The sequence below is a fragment of the Catharus ustulatus genome, chromosome Z (genome assembly GCF_009819885.2).
Source record: "Catharus ustulatus isolate bCatUst1 chromosome Z, bCatUst1.pri.v2, whole genome shotgun sequence".
In the NCBI taxonomy this organism is placed as follows: domain Eukaryota; kingdom Metazoa; phylum Chordata; class Aves; order Passeriformes; family Turdidae; genus Catharus; species Catharus ustulatus.
The window spans coordinates 64,551,427-64,569,385 of record NC_046262.2 but is presented as its reverse complement, the minus strand read 5'-3'; the positions used below and the strand labels follow the sequence as shown (position 1 = coordinate 64,569,385).

Below are 17,959 nucleotides of genomic sequence, written 5' to 3'. Positions count from 1 at the left end.
CATTCCAGTACTCAAAATTACATATAAACCCATGGGATAGTTACCAGCTTCAGGAGAGTTCACTAGGTAAGACTTGATTGACAATTTAAAATATTTTTCCTGTTTTCTGCCAAGTAGAAAACAGTAATCTGAAGAAAGAAGGGGCAGAGGGGGAAGAGGGGGAGAGAGACAGAGAGAGACAGGGAGAGACTTCAACAAAAAATCCGAAGGCTTTAAGAGTTGCAAAACAGTGCACCTGACACAGAAAGAAAGTCTCACATGTTATCTGAAGGACAATGGAAGTCAATTCCTGAAGTCAGCTGTTTGGACTGATGGAAAGTAGAAAGGCATTAAAGACAAGAAATGAAGCATAATTTCAGGGTTAGAAGTAGAGCAGGTTAGGAAAAAATCAGCACTATTTAAATTGGAACATGCCAATTAGTCAAAATCATTTGGATCATTTGGTTTTGACGATGTTTCAGTGAGTTCCATTTGACCTTTGGGGAAACACCAAGAATTTCTGTGCTTGTGTCTTAATGCTAAACTGGTAGCCCCTGGGCTGTTTGGAGAGTCCCTTTGACAAAAATTCAGAACATTAAAACAGGCTTTTTCCTGACACAGACAGTGTCAGAAGCACCTCTACAGTAATGCAACCCATACTGGTGTTTTTTCACTTCATAAATGTCTCAGATATTAGACTAACATTTTCTAATAAAATGCACAGACTCTTGCACTGAAAGAAGTGGAGTCTGTGTAGGTAAAGAGCAATAAAATACTACACAAGTAACTTTAAATCCTTTCAAATATAAAGAGACACACACAGCATTAAAAGCTGCTATTCCATGGCAGTAGTCAGTCACTGCACAGCAGCTGTGGTATACAGACCTACAGGGCTGCTGGCAATTCCACAGCTTGATAAATCTGTCAGTGAATCAGACAGGATTGCAAAGGAGGACACTGGCCATTAGAAACATAAACTGATACTGGCAAATCAAAGAACCATGCATGTGACATGCCTGTCATCAGGAAAAATGCAGGGAGCAATCTAAAGCAAGCTTAGTCACTTAGCTGGAGCTCCAGTTTATCCAAAAATCAACTAATATTCCTTAACTCTTGATGCAGAATTTCACTGGCAAGTTGTTAAAGAGCTCAAAGAAAACACCAGTGCAACAGAATTATAGACCACTTTAGTCTGCTCAATTTCTGCTGTAGGTTGTGAGCAGTTTGATACAAACCTTCAAAAAGCTGTTGCAAAAGACTAACATTTGAATTCTAAAAAGAATTAAATGCTTTAGATTACTTCTAAGATAAATTCTACCCTCACCCATGTTTGATTACATAGGTTAGACAATATCAGAAAGTTGGAGCAGAGAAGCAAAAGTCCAACAACCACACACACACACAAAAATCCCCTTCTCTCATGTTTTCTGAACAACTTTCAGTCACAGTAGCTGCAATGGCCAGTTACCAAACACAGGGCATCCAGCTGATTTTTTTGACAGCAATCCACAAAACAGCCAGGTCAAAAGCAACCACTGGATTTCCACTGCACACAAAAAGTGTTACCCTTAATATTGCTAGCCCAGGATGAATTTGTTATGATATCTATGGCTGGAAACCGTGCAGCTGTTGCAAGGTGTGATGTGGGTAATTTTTCTGAAGAGTTTCTTTTGTCTAGCTGCTCTTTTGCCAGTGTCCTCTGAAAAAATGTCCAGAGTCCATTTCTGTATGAAAACCCTGGTGAACAGACTGCTCATACCACCTCCAGATGGCAAACTGCCTCACAGACTGCCAGCCCACCCCCTCCCCCTAATCATTTTTGCTGCTAAAACCTAAAATTCATATACTTAACAAAAGCTATGTGGAGAAGTGACAGTTGTTAAAAGTCGCCCCACAGATCTTTTTGTCTTGTACATTATTCTGGAATGACATGAGCTTTTTTTCTGGTAGCTCTTCTTTCATATTCAAGGGGGAAAGTTCTTGCAAGGTAAAGTACTACCTCAGCACTTAATTAAAGAATATATGAACAGATTTTCAATTATCAGCAATTTTTACTGCTGATCTACCTGGAAGTATGCCTTGCTTGGACCACCTCATCTATTTGGCAGCCCAGAGGCAGAATCTGGACTTTCACTTCACAGATTCATTAGAAATACCTCATTTTTCAAATAACTTCTTTTTTTCTTCTTTCCTAAAATCTGCTTTTGTCCACGCATAAAACTAAAGAGCTTTAAGACCTTGTTGTCTCAATGGGAAAACAAGCATATGACCTTGCCTTCAAAAAGACTGTCACAACCAAACAAGATGTTTTTGCACAAAATCTAGCTGGTTTGTTTGCGGTGGGGTGTGTTTGGCATTTTTGTTGGTTTGGTTTGATTTCTTTGTTTGAGTTTTTTGTTTGTTTTTGTTTTGGGTTTTTTTTTGTCAGCCAGCTAAATCTTGGAGGGTTGCTGCTGTCCAGAGAATTAGTTCTCACTCTCACTGCAGGAAACCTTGTGTCACTTCTCTTTACGAAGTGGACATTTTCCTGGTGGGTTACAAGTTAGACTACACTTGCTTACCAACAAAGCTTTCAAGGGCTTATGCTTCTCAGCAACATGAAAAGTTATGAACAGGATGACAAATTCAAATCAAAGCCATTCAGTCAAAGAATACCTCTCACCTTCCTTCTTAAAATTCATCTGATATGTAACAAAAGACACTCACATAACAGTATTTCCAGTCCCTGAAAAGCTGCCAATTCTTATTTTAATTCAAAAATTAGAGCAACAGTTGACATTCTGAAAAAAAAATTAAAGATTAGATTTGCCAAATATATTAGTAAGATAGAAGTGCTTTAGCACAAATACTTGCTTCCGGCGTCCCTCTCCTCCAAAGAGCTTACTATGGGAAAATTACTTCTCCAAAACAGAAGTTGGGATGCTCTACATAAAATGACTTTCATCTACAGCCCACAACTGAAATTTAACAAATATTTGATTTTTACTTTCTGAAGTTAATATATATCAATTTCTGGTAAAATGTTTTTACTAGAAATGCCTAAAAAGTCACTTCCAAGAATTAGAAAAGAAAGGACCTCTGGAAGAAAGGTAACATTTTTTGGAGGTAGGAACTTCCCATTTCACGTTTCAGAGAAAAACGCTGACAGCTTTTTTAATATGGATGAAATAATCTGCCATCACTGCTGATTACTATGGAAACAAGTCTGCTGTGAAAAAGACAAACAAACAATCACAGAATCACAGAATAGCTGATGTTGGAAATGGAAGGGACCACTGGAGGAAGCCATTCTGTCCAACCTCCTTGCTCAAGCTGGACTACGCAGAGCAGGTTGCTCAGCACAATGTCCGCATGAGTATCTCCAACATGGGAAACTCCAGAATCTCCCTGGGCAACTTGTGCCAAAGTGCAGTCCCTCTCTCTGTTTCCTGATGTTCAGAAGGAAGCTCCTATGCTTCAGTGTGTGCTCACTGCCTCTAATCCTCAACCCTCAACCAGAGTTGTTATATCAGAAGGAAGTACAACTACTAGTTTTTCTTTTAAACTTCAGCTATTTGGGCAACTTCTCCAGATAGCATGCAACCCACAAATGAGGATGCAAGAACATAATATATTGTCCACTTGATTTAGGGTGAGAATATATTAAGGTCAAAGAAAATGAAGTTATAAAATCATACCGCTGTCTGCCTGTTTAGAGAACAAGGAAGAAAATCCATCAAGCCTTTTCTTTTTTTTTTCAATGTGCAGTTACAACCTTCTCAGTTGCAATATCAAAATATAAAAAGGCATTTTTATCCTCAGTAGGAGTTAGTATACCAGAGGAAAAGAACTGTTAGCTCCCCAACAACATACATTCAGACAATCAAAAGCCATGAATTTAGAAAACATGCTCCATTTAAAATCTAACTTAGAAAAGTTCAATGCAATAACTAAAAATTACTATGCCCTCTTTTTTTCTCATAAAAAGGCATAATTTGGGAAAAACTTGCTGAGTAAAAGTTCTAAATCCACAATTTCAACAATGCACAATCAGTTAATTCTGGCATGTATGTGACAAGAAACAGGAAGGGCTATTAGCCTTTGAACAACAATTGTTCATTAGAACCTGGAAACCTTTTAAAAGCCTCCCACTAAATGCACCCTTTTTTCAGTTTGCTGTTTTCTATGAAGTTTAAGTAAGAGCAGCACAGTTACCAAGTAGAGGACCATACATAACTGACTACAGAACAAACTGAATGTAATGCCAAAGACGTAATCATTGTAAACACAGAATTGACATATTTATCCAAATCCTCCTCCAGCAGAGTGATAAAGCCCATGGCACAATTTATTCATATTAAGGGAATTCATTACAATGCTGTTCACTATCTGTGCTCTTGTCTGAAAAAGCTGTAATACAATACAGTAAGTGATCAAAACTAAGGACTAACTACCGGAAATAAGCAAATTAAGTTTTTTGAAAAAAAATGCTTCTGTTCCAGAAAACCAACTATATATATTGGTGGACTCTTGCATCAAAGATTCTGTATCTCGTGAACTTAAAATTCTAATTAACTTCAAAGAGAAAACCTGAAGATAGCACGTGCTGAGAGAAGACAAAACATTAAATTTCAGCAGTACTCAAAGAAGGAAGTTGAGTGCTTTTTACTGCACATACTGATTGCTAGTTCAGACTGTCAAAACTTTATCATGAAGTCACATATGAGTGACAGATCTGGCCTTCACTATTTATTACTAAGCAAAATGAGAAAGAATTCAAAGATGTTTTAAGTACAATGTCAATTTTGCTTACAGTCAGTACAGCCTTTATACCCTCCAAATGATGATATTTGATACAGAAATGAAGAAACACAGAGATCCCAACTGTACAATCTTTCCAGAATTAATATGCTTTCTGAATCATTCCCTACATGAAAAAACTGTACAGTTAATGAAGCTAATTATCAAAGTAGTGGGATGAGTATTTGGTTTTGTAACAGGTTATTTGCTTAGTGTTCAGTGCAGCATACCTATGCTAGACAAAGACTGCTTCCTAAAACTAGGCTAGCTGAGAGTAACAGCTTACCACATTCACTAGGAGGCTACAAAGGAGATGCCAGAGCAAGGCTTAAAAGATTAGGAGAGAATAAGCTGGTAGCAGCAACACACTTACAGCGTATTTCAGTTCCACATGAATATGCTTCTTCACCAGCTTTCAGTGACTGAGGTGTGAAGATGACAAGAGATCTGAACTTGTCAAGCAGGCAGATGCAGAGCAGCAAGAATCAAAGGTGCACACACCACAGGTTAAGCTCAAACCCAGCACCAGGACAGTGGCAAGGAGCAAGAAGGATCAGGACATGAAGAGATCACAAAAAGGCCAGTATGTTTAAACTTAGAGAAGAGGTAACAAAAGGACACTCACTACACTTAAGTCTGAAAACATGAAGCCATAGGTTTACGAGAGAGTATGAAAGTCAGTGATCAGACAGGAAGGAGTGTCTCTGAAGAGTACACAAAAGACACACTGAAAGAGAAAGCAAAAGGTCAAGGGGCATAATGTAGGTTAAGGAAGGCAATTTTGCAACTTCTAAAAGAAATTACCCAGAAATTTTCGCACAGAAGAAATGGGAAAAAGCACTGCATGTATCTTGCATGAAACAAAGATCATGGAAGTATACTGTTCAATAATATTACATTAAAAATATCATAATTTTTGGGGTGATCACACATCAGAATATTTAAACTGCCATTTTATGACTTACAAAAGATGTTTTAAAACTTAAGACTTTACAGGGACAAAAAGCTGCACAGGTAGCTCTCAGGAGAAAAACAGCAATGGAAAAACTTAAGGTAACTGTGTCTGAATACTGAGGAACTGTGATCATTAAACAGTCATTTCTAATTCAGAATGGAGAAACAGGTAAGCTATCCTATGTTTTCATGGCCATAGCAGAAATTAAACCACAGGACACAAGTTTTTCGAATACTCTTGGAAGCTCATCGTTTAAGCATGCATGGTTCAGTGTCACACATAATTGCTTTAACTGTTCATTCTTCTTTCTCAAGCCCAAACGTGCAACAATTCTTCGCTACTATGACTAGATCTGCTACACCATTGTACAGAAATACCAAAACATTCATTTCTCTCACTGCATCAGTTTTAAAAATTTATTTCACTCATCATCCTTTGTACCTGAGGTATATTGCCAAATAATGCAAGACTGACGACATGAAGTTTAACATCTAGCCAATAACCTAGACCAACTAGCATGCTAATGATAATGTACATCTTGCCAAAGACTTCTTCTTAATTGAAAGTGTTAATGCTATCCAGAGAGAATGCTTCAGCTTCCTCATCCATCAGAAGACACAAATATTCACTTATTTCTTAAGCTGGACAGCAAGATGTTATGTATTAGAAAGCTTAGAACTCCAGTCAAAGCTTATTTGGTAAACATGAAGGACGTGGCTGCCACATTAAGTACAGCAACTCCCCAGGGTGAATTCTTCTGCCTTTTCCCACCAGTTCAACTGCAGATGCAGTTGAGATATGAATATATGAATATTGCCTCCAGCACTTCCACTTCTGCAAAAGCCCATACAAGCTCAGTCCATCCTTCTTTTGTGACACTACCTCAATGAGAAGTCAATATATTTGCAAGAACATCATCAGAACGTCATACACTTTGCCTCTGAAAAACAAAGTTCTAAGAACAGGGCGACTGTCCTAGGTGTACTACTACCAGTTATAGTATTACCAACTACTAGTAGTACTACTAGCAACTAACTAATAGTAGTAGTAATACTACTACTAGTCAATTACATTCAGGAGATTTTTCCTCAATTACATTTTCCTCAATCGCTCAAATTTTACTTAAGAAATTTACAGTTATTTACTGTTACTTACCCTGAGGTGTAATTACCACCTGCCTTTTGTTCTATGAGTAGAATGCAAACAAAGCAGACATGAGACATACTTTTTGGTATAGCTAATTTCAAGCCACGAGTTGATTTAGCTAGTGGACAGCACCCAGACTTCTGAAGCAGGTGCAAAAACAATCTCAAATTGGAATACAACAAACAGCTGGAAGCACTCCTCAAAGAAAACCACTAGATTTGTGGGTTTTTTTTAAGATCTTCCAAATTCCATCTCACTCTAATGCAATTACAGCTTTGTACACTCTGGCTTAACAGCAAGATTTTCTATTAAGATATCTCTTGAGAATGACATGGAAAAAAGGCAATCCCAGCAGTGGAATGTGGAGTGAACGCATTCCCAGAAAGCAGGGGAAGAAGAGATCAGGAGATTCGCTAAGTCATCTTGAAGACGCAGTGATGGGTTACTATAAAAGCTTCCTAATTATTCATAGCAATTAAAAATCAAGGCTGTTGACCCAGTTACTTATAATTTTAAAGAGGAAAAATCATTTAAGTAACTTTGTAAGTAAAAGCAGGGAGAAGGCCAAAAAATACCTTCACAGAGATGAAAGGAGGAGCAAGAAGACAAAATCATGATTGAAATCAGAGGGAGTTACTCTGTGCAACCTTTGTTCCCATTGCCAGGGCACAGCCTCCACATTTCCAGAATATCCTCAGGACATGCTCTATTCAGGAGCAAGCAGAGCAGTACACTGCCAGTAAAATAAATGTGGAAGACATGACCCAGCCAGTTCCACAAACAGGCAAATATATTTGATTAAGTGTGGGCAGAATTGTTCGGCTAACGAGTGTTTATCCTCATCTGTCTAACATGGTTCTGCAATTAATGGCAAAGGCCTTCAAAGTTTCAAAGCAATCCGTTTCAAAGCAATCCTCATTTTCTAGTCTATTAAAATCAGCAACAAGCATGACCTGGGGTCAAATGGAAGAAAAATATACAACAGAATTATGACAGTGTTTAACAACAGCAAGCGAGGAGCAAATAAAGTGACTGGTGAAATTCAGTGCCAGTAACTACAAAAAGAGAACATGCAAGGAGGAAGATCATCCCAGCTACACTTGTGGACCAAAAACTTCCTTTTGCCTTCTCCCTTTAAATGGAAACACTTTATTTGTTCATCTGTTAATTTTATCAGAAGTTCTGCATTGAGAATAATTAGAAAAAGGCTACAGACTGAAAAATACCTCAGGGTTTTCCAGTACCTTGATATCTGTGTTCTTAAGAACCTATAATTAGTTAGAGAACACTAACGAAATAGATAGTGTGGGGAAAAGCAAGAAGACAGCATACAGACCTGGACTCTTCAGTTGTTAAATTGCTTGAGTGAATATAATACTTTCAAAAAGAAGTATTGATGTTGATGAAGAACACTCACGGTGCCTCAAAAGAAGTCCAGACCTCAAAAGAAGTCCAGACCACTGAACACATTATGCCTGGTAGAACTTCCCCCTCTGGAAGTCCCTGACCATGACTTCTTGAAGCTTGGTAGTATGATGGGACAGGTACAATTGGCGGGACAGTTACAATTGGCTTGTATTTGTCAGATACCAGCTCTGGACTAGCTAGTATCTGATAAAACAAGAACAATTTGCTCCAAAAACCATTGTTCATCTTCCACAAACATTCCTCCAGATTTCTAAGTTCAGCTGTAGACAGGTTCCAGGTCTTGGAACACTCTTCAGTACCTTGGTGTGCTTTCAGTAAAGCTGCAAGACAGAACAGGGCACGACTGATAGCAGTCCTTTTCAGGAGAAGAAGCCCCTTACTAGACATTGTGTGGTTACTGGAGACAAGCAGTTTTTCAGTTTTATCAGACTGGTAAGTGCCTTAACAGGGCAAAAGAACATTACTGACCTCAGGTCAGATAAAATCCATATGACACTTTCTCCTCACTCTGAAAGCAGTCTGCTTGATTACTGTTTTCCTTTTTGCACCATCTATTTGCAGCACTTTGCAAAATACAGCCTCTCCAAGCACAACAGCAATGTAAGCAAAAGGATTCTGCACCATGAAGAAAAAAGCATGTTATTTCCAGGTTCAGAAGCCCAATACCAAGCCTATGATTTTCCTGGAACATAACCAAGCATTAGCTGTCAATTTCTAGCAGTATACAAGCACCGAGGACAGGCTGAATTTCTTTAGATTGCGCAACACTTAGTACACGACAGACCCTTCTGGGCTCGGGTACCTGGAAACTGAAATGAGATGGACGAATAATAGTTAATATTAGGGCTACAGAAGTCAAAAGAGAAGAAAGAATTTCCAGAGGAAACTACTTTTTTGTTTCTCTTCTTCCTCAAGACAACCAGAGATGATGGATAGAAGACAAGCTGGAATACAGGGAAATATTATTAGGAATGAAGATCTGAATATCAGGGAAATACACAAGAATATTGTGGCTGAGACTAAACAGAGGGAAAAATGGAACTGGAGAGAACTCCTGCCAGACACAAGCTCAACCTGTCTAATACTAGAAGATTTCCACTTGTTCTAATAGGGGGATGTTATAACATCTTCAAATTATCCTTTCAAGAGAGCCCAGTAGAGAGCAGCAACTAAAGTAAGTGCTCTCAATACAATCTCTCAGAAAGACTGAAAGCCTTGCTTAGTGCCCCTAATAGACCTAGGTCCAGATCATCTTTCAAGAGCCACTTTGAGAGAGAAAAGCACAATTCAGATTGTATCATTTAAGCATCAGCATTTTGCCTCAATAAACCATTTAATTTAATGTTATTTCTCCTAGAGTCAAATGACTAAGCTATGCTCTGGATTTCTAGACACAGATCCTCACTTGTCTATGTGCCAATGTGTCTACATTATTTTCATAACAGAAGGAACATCTTATGATGGGAAACTCGCTAAGTTTTTACAGGAGATTGTTTCTCTCCAAAAATGTCAACCACACTAAAAAGCTTATGAGAACTAGTAAGAAAATAACTGTGATGCTAAAATGTTTTTAATGATGAGTTCATTTGGGGGAGGAAGTGCAGTGGAATGCTTAGTTCCGTATGACAGGGTTAACACATTTCTGTGAAATTAGAGCCTGTTTCTGGGTGATAAGGGCAATTCAGGTTTCCTGCTTTTCATTTGATATGCAAGAAAAGCTGTCTAATATTCATTATATGCCTTGTACATGGTTTACATCATATTTGCTTGTGCATATCAAGTACCAAACAAAAAGCACCAACCCTGTACTAGTACTGTACAGGAGGAAAGCACTGGGGCTACATGAGCAAACCATAGAGCAGTCAGGTAAAAATTACATTCAGCACCTGAGGCTGGCATTTACCAGCCTGCAAGCTTATGCTTTGCAATATTATTTGGGGTCAGGCAGGAAGGATCGGTACCTCAAAGTGAGAGGTCTCTAGCTTCAGTTCCATGATTTGTAAGGATTACTCAAAATTGCAGCTACAGAGTGCATAAGCTGTTCTCTTTGATTCATGAACAATCTGAACCACATAAATGAAGGTAAAGGTCAAAGAAATATCTGCACTTTGAGGTCATTGTGTGTGTGAAATTTTTCATTCACTTTACTGTAGAACTCTATTCAATAGAAAAAACTTTCCTTCCTCAAAAAACAAACTTACTTCCTTTTTCTCTCCCTTCAAAGTTCCAAGTATATAGTACCTTCATCACTGATGCTACCTCTATCACTATTTCCACATAGCAAATTTTTGAAAGAGGCAAAAATATTAAAAAATGCCATCGCTATTTATTTACTTTTACAAAGCACTTATTTGTGTTTACTGTGTATATCCTACCAGCCCTCCAAAGACTATCAAAATGGATTGCAATAGGTACAACTGATGACAAAAGGAGGAAACAAATATCACCTGGAAGCTGCTACACAGACAGGAAAAAAGTGTTTGCAATCTCATTGCTTTGCTTTCATTTCTTGATCCCACATTAGAGCAGCACTACCAAGAAAGGAAACACTTCCAGATTTCCTCCATACTGTAGGTATGCATCTGTAAGGACATCCGGTAAACTTGGGCAAGTGGTTTACCTCAGGTAACACCTACTGCTAGTGTTAAATTACAGTACAGCAGTGCATTCATCCATTTTAGGAGTACAGTGGTCAGAAGTCAGGTGATAATGTGCAGCTACTTCTGCTATTCCCAGCTGCAGCTTAAGAGTATAAGAAGTTATTACCCTAGAAAACACATTTTTTGGGATATTCCTTATATTATTTCTACACAGCTAATAAAAGGGTAGATGCCTGATTCAGAGCTTCATGACGTGACGTAGAGAATACACATGCCAAATGCTTTATGAACTCTGTCCTTATTTCCCTTTAAGCAAGCAAGGCCAGCCTAACACTCAAAAAACCACCACAAACCAAACCAACTCTTGCAGTATGTATTGATTTCACCTTATTCCTCTGTTTTGTCCCAAAGGTCCACAGTATCACACTCAATAAAAAGAAACACTGAAACACTTCTAGCAATGGATTCAGATGGTGCTTTTAAAGAGACTATGCATCACCACGGTGAAACCTTCACAGAAGGATAATCCTACCTAAGAGGTCAAGAAAAGGCCCCACACCCACTCATTCCAGTGAAAAACAGATCCCTTCAAACACAAATCAGAAATTTTCTTCAAACAATACAGATGTCTTTGATCACTTTGGAAAGGCTAGAAAAGGGCACATTTCCACCACAGTCCAAAATATAAGACGGGTCACCTACAGCAACACCAACTGATGCTTACATATGCCAGTTTTTCCTTGGTATGCAAACCAAGCGCTACTTGGAAAGCAGCACTTCTTTAAAAGCATGAGAACAGAAGTTATTTTCCTTTTTTTCTTACTTATAAACACATGCACTCTTCCAGAAACATGGTTTCACTGCTGAGTAAAGTTTATTACTTTCAATTCCTGTCAGCAACCTTGCTGACCTCTGCCCTTACATGAAAATATGTTATCCCCTCTGTTCTTGTGATGGATGTGACTGTTTTCTGAAATTTGCTCTGAACATCACAGCCACTGACCTTTCACCAGAAGATGGGTATTAGATAGACATAATCCACCTAAAAGATTGTTGCAAAACCACACTCAAAAATCTAGGTACCACATTTACAAAGACAACAGAAAAAGTGCAGAAATCACCGTTAAATGGCAAAGCAGCAGGTCAGTCATAAGGAGATTTTACTGAGAATCACAGATTAGTCTAAACACTATTATTTCCATTCCATTTATAAAGCTGGATTATTTCTGCATCTTTGTTAGTTCTGCAGTTGCTTTGTCTCTGATGTGGGGGGAAACCAACACAAAAAAACAAAAAACAAAAAAAACCATCACCACAAAACCCCAACAATTTTCTGAAAGCCTCCAAGGTAAAGTTGAATATCTGAAATCCCTGAAAAACTAAGCAAAAGACATGATACACGAATCTCTATCTACATCAAAAAGTTGTGGTTTAGCGTTTCAATTGCAATTTCATTATTTTATTTTTTTAATAATTCCAGACCTCTACCCAATGGCAAACTTACAAGTACAAAGAGCATCTTTATTTCTGACAAGTGTGTAAGCTAGTAGGATTCAGAGCCTTTAACTAGATCCTTCTGTATATTTATACTTATTTTTCCAATATAATGGCTGCAATGCAGTCCATTTTCAACTTTAAATGCAAGTTATAGGATTTGAAACCCAGAAAAACCTGCCTTTAGGTTCAACGATATTACCTTTTTCAGCTGTAGAACTTTTCTAGGCAGCAAACTGTTTCAACCATAAGCAATCAAAAACCAAAAACTACAACATGCTGAATTCACTCTACTTTCCTGCACTAGATTCTTCACCCAGTTCATCATACAACTCCTCTTGATCCAGGACACCCTATAGAAAGAAGTTTTGTTTCCTTCTTCAAGAAACTGTCTTGGAGCTGTGACAAGATCAAGACACCAAAATCTTTGTGCAGTCAAAGGTCAGATAACAGATACATACAGGCAATGTTTGTCAGCACTGGTTACTTATGCGGAAAATTAAGAGATTTTTTTCACACCATCTTGTGTGGTGAGGTTTTGGTGGCTGGCTACAGGGATAACTTCAGTCAGATGATGTCAGAAGCTTCATCTATGTGCAACAGCCAATGCAGCCAGCTCCAAAATAGAACCACCACTGGCCAAGGCCAAGCCCATCGGTGACAGTGATTACATCTAAGAGAACATATTTAAGAAAGGGAACTGCTGCACAACAGCAGCGAAGCAGACCTCAAGGTCAGTGAAAAGTGTGGGAGAGGAGATGCTCCAGGCACTGGAGAAGAAATTCTTCTGCAGCTGTGCTGACGACTATGATGAGGCAGGCTTATCCCCCTGCAGCCCACTGAGGTCCATGGTGCCACAGAGATGACCTGCAGCCCATGGAGAACTCCACACCTGAGCAGGTGCCTGAAGGAGGCCATAACCATGCTGGAAGACATAACAGGCTAGCTCATAAAGAACTGCAGCCCGTGGGAAGGACTCATGCTAGAAAATGGAGGGACCTCACGCTGCAACAGGGAAAGAATGTGAGGAGGGACCAGCAGCAGAGACAAGTGTGATAAATTACCACAGCCCCCATTTTCCTGAGCCCCTCAGACGGAAGAGGAAGAGAAGTCTGAAGGTGAAGTTGAACCTGGAAAGAAGGGAGGGGTGGGGGAAAGATGTTTTAAGGTTTGTTTTTATTTCTCATTATCCTTCTCTGACTATTCATTGGCAATTAATTAAATTAATTTCTCCAAGTCTGGTTGGCCTGTGACTGTATCTGCTGAACCTTCTGTCATACTTTTTCTTCACCATCTAGATGAGGAAGGTGAGTGATTAGAGTGGCTTTGATGGGCATCTTATGTTCAGCCAAAGTTATCTCATCACAACATAAACCCCCTTTCTCCACTGAATTTTACTTTAGTTTCTTATTGTCTCACTTTATGTGTTCTGCATAAATGAACTATACTCTGGAACTTGCTTCATGTCTCCTAATTCGGTAACATGCTACAGAAGCAATAGTGGACTTAGTATTTCCTTCTCTGTAGTTGCCAATTCTCAGCTTGTGATACCCTCTTTGACTCAATAAGTAAAATATCTCATTGCTGGGTGATCTTGCCTGGCTAGTCATCAGCCATTCTTACTCTGTTCCATTAGGAATTCCCACAACCCCATCACACTCTTACCTTTCTCAAGTAAACAAGACCCAGCTCTCCCAAACACTCCTACTACCATAGCTCCTTGTGCTCCAACTGATACTCATGGTAACATCTGAAAGCAAAAGCAGCAACACAGATGCACGTCAGCCAATACCTGTGACATATCCACATAGCTCAGCAGATTTCAGTTGTTTGTCTAGCAGCCAAAATACCCCTTTGACATGAAAACTTTGAGAAAGAGGACAAGTTACTGCAGTTATAGCAAGGATATTTGGTCATTTTAAGAAACTCACTTCTTTTGATGGGGATTGTTATCACCAATATTTTTGTACAACTGAACAAACTACCACTTTTGCTCTTAAAGAAGGCATAACTCTATCCAGTCCAGAACACAGAACTCCCATATTTACACAAAAAGTATATACAAAGACTTAAAGACACATATATAGTCCAGTTTTCTTTTAAGCATATTTCAGCTGAAGACAAGACCTCAGAAAGCAGCATATAGAACTGGAAGAGAGGTTTCAAAGTAGATTGGTCATCCAGTCCCAATATGATTAGCTATACCACTGCATGCTGCAGACAAGTTTCACAAAAAAAAAACCCTGTAAGTTTACTATGCATTCAATACCCATAATCTCAATACTCATGGAGCCATTTTCAGCAAACCCTTTTTTTAATACCTTACATAACACACTGAGGCAATTAGAAGTAGGGGACTGTCGCCACTGCCACATAGCATATCTTTTTAAGAGATACAGAGATGACTGTTTATATATATGAGGTATCTAAGTTTGTGTGTCTGTCTGTGAGCATTCCCATATGCATGTGCTATTTGTCTCTAAAGCAAACAAACACGAAGTATGCATGTCAAAAGAGAAAAGATTAGAACTTAACACACTAGATTTAACATCAGTCAGCTCATCGTCAGTTTTGAACTCTCAAGTCTTCTTTAGGATCAGCAGGATGTTAATAAGTGTAATAGCCAGTGGAAAAATAGAAAATAGTCAACAGAAATGTATATATAAAGGAAACTTAGAATGAATAACAACCAATCTTGTGACTTCAGATATATCCATTTTTTGTTTCAGCACACTATCCTTTTCAATTTCAACAGTTTCTGTGATATCTTAAAAGCTAAACCAAGATTTCGAATAACCTCTCTATAGTAATGAAGATCAGCCACTGAACCTCTGGAAGAATGCCTCTTGCCCTTCTCTTTACAAATACAAATTTCAGAGTAAAATAGCACATGACTTGTTAAACACAGGCATGAAGAGTGAAGTCAACACAGACCAGTAGATCAGGCATTAATTCTGTCTTGATGATACTTGATTTGCAAAGTTGAAGCATGTCTATTTGTGGTTGATGATGAGAATTATGTCTACACTTCCGAAGGCAATAGAGCAAATCTGCTCCTCAAAACCTGCCTCCATCTGCTCTGTTTCACAGTACTTTCTGGAAAGTAACATCTGCAGTGCTTGGGTGAGTAAATTTAGAATTTAAGCTCTCACTGCCCAAGTTTTTCCAAAACAAAATATGCTATAGTCAAAGCAAAACTCAACAAGTTCAGACTTAACCAGAGATCAGACTGCCACATTTCTTTTTAATATACACAACAACCAAAGTCCACTTCCCCTTCTTTTGCAAGTAATGCATTCGTAACAATAACAGCTTGCTTGTGTGCAGAAGTCTTTCTTGGTAACACCATAAATACAAAGTTCTGAGCCCAGTTTTGCAATTCATACAAAATCCTCACAAGGAAAACACAGCATTTTGTTTACCAGTGCTGAGAATCACTTTCATGTCCCAGAAATGTGTCTCCCAGGACATGATTCTTCACCCTCAGCCTGCTAGCTGTATTCTCCATTGAGCACTGTGGGCAGCCCTGGAGAACAGGTAACCAACCACACGTCCTGGTTTCCCTTCTCTTAAGACTTTGTGACAGCTCTCCCCTTTTGCTGTCACTGCTCCGATGACAACATAAAAAGCTTCAGTGGTCACAAGAATGCTGAACATAACAATCTGCAAGAGGTGCAATTCAGCCCACCAAAGGTTTTTTACGACACTTTGAAATTTGTTCCTCCAGCAATAGCCATGAAAAGGACAAGCTTCATTGGCCTGGGAAGCAGTAAAAACAAGGAAAATGCCTGGACAGCCATAAGAACAATCCAGGAAGTTCCAGCATGACTCCTCAAATGAGCTGAGGGGAGCACAAAATTTTTAAGCACAAGGAGCAGCAAACCCAAGACAGCAAGATTTAGGCAAAGCAAGGTGAAGGCTTAAAACATAAATGTTTTGTAGGAAATTACCTCTTAAATTCATCACATGGACTGACTGCAAGGAAGAGGTAGCTGACACCCACACACCTAAAAGCAACCAATGGGCCCCAACACGACTGAAAATTTCTTTCCAGTACCACACATAGCTGTTAGGAACTTGAAATACCAAGCATCTATAAGCTGGTGGTCTACATAAGAGAACACACAAGTGTCTTTGTAAGCCACAATTCTCCAGACGTAGTGTGTCTACAATCCAGGAACAATGAGGTTATCAGACCAAAATGGTCGTATTGATGAGCTACCCTGTTTCTCAAAATCCCAGAATGAGCATTTCAAAGTCCCTTTTATGAGAAGACCATCCTTGCCCCTTTGGATAGACTGATTGAGTTAGCCCTAGCATAACTTTTTAGCACAGGTAATCCCTAAGCAGTAACTCCAAAGATACTGCATAATAAATAACAAAGCAGTATAGAGATATTCAACTATAGTCATACCAACTGTACTGAGCAGTATTAAAGTATTCTCACCTACTGTTGTCTACAGAGATCATAAGGTATTTCATGGTTATGCTAGACACGCCTCTTAAAGAGATGCAGTAAACCTTAGAAGGCGTTTCTTCTTCAAATTGTATAAATTTAAGATCTTTAGAAGATCAAAATTAAAATCACTCCAGGTGGCAATCATTCAGGTATCTCTTGGTTTAAAATGCTTTAAAACCACTTTTGCCCCAACCTAGCTGAAGACTCAGTAACTCCAGAACACTCTGGCATCCTCACTCGGCTTCACTACCCACCCTGCCACACAGCCTGCAAACAAGAGATACAGATGATGCTTCAATAAATTCACAGTAAACAAGTCCATAACAATATGGGCAACTCACTTGCTTTGAAAATTCTCTTTTATGGCACAGATGTTTTAAGAGTGATCCTCAAAAGAAAACAGTGGTTACATGAACATCAGAAATAATGAAAATCTGCAATCATGGAATTTTGTTATGTATTTTTATGTTTTCTCCCACAACAATAAAGTTTGCCTCCAAATCCTTACAATTCCCATTCCCTGAAATTCCTTGGGTTTCCCTAGCCCTCAGGATCCACCTTTATTTCCTGTGTCCTTTTCAGAGAGACTGTACACTGCAGTTGTTTGGAAGCAAAACACTGTCTAGCTGCACAATAACTACCTGTGTCCACAGATCAATATGTCAGACAAAACAGCATCAGATCCCTTCCAAGCTGTTTGCTTGAGAGAGCAGACTGATTTATTGATACTCAACTAGTGATTTACTAGCAGTCTTCTTAAAAAACTGAAAAACCTCCCTCAAATTTGAAGCTATTTACAGAGAAACAGAACTAAGCGAACAAGTATGACAGCTTTACTTAAGAATGCCAATTTCACTTTTACATACAAAGGCAGCCTGAGTCATATACCACAGTTTTTCACTCTTTTCCTACTTTCTGCTTTGTTAATATTTTATATTTTTGACTGAATTCCTGTTTGTACCATTCTCTCTTAAAAATGCTACAGAAAATGTATACACTACGAGAGTCATCATATTAGAAACACTGGTTTGGTAAAGACTAACAAAAAAGGATAAGAACGCATCAGTGAATATATTTTTATATGTTTTTACACACCCTCTAATCTTGGAAAAAAAATCC

At 38.6% G+C, this 17,959-nt stretch overlaps 1 protein-coding gene across 2 annotated transcripts in view; it reads right to left on the bottom strand.

The window, feature by feature from the left end:
• Positions 1–17,959, bottom strand: part of RNF38 (ring finger protein 38) — a 110,737-nt gene that overhangs the window by 83,426 nt on the left and 9,352 nt on the right. The window contains exon 1 of one of the 2 annotated variants that reach the window (XM_033084889.2): positions 14,047–14,122. The exons of the other annotated variant lie outside the window; for it this stretch is intronic. Coding sequence (XP_032940780.1) covers positions 14,047–14,095 — 49 coding nt within the window. The 5' untranslated portion in view covers positions 14,096–14,122. Of the gene's footprint in view, positions 1–14,046; positions 14,123–17,959 lie in introns of those variants that run through there. 2 annotated transcript variants of the gene reach the window in all.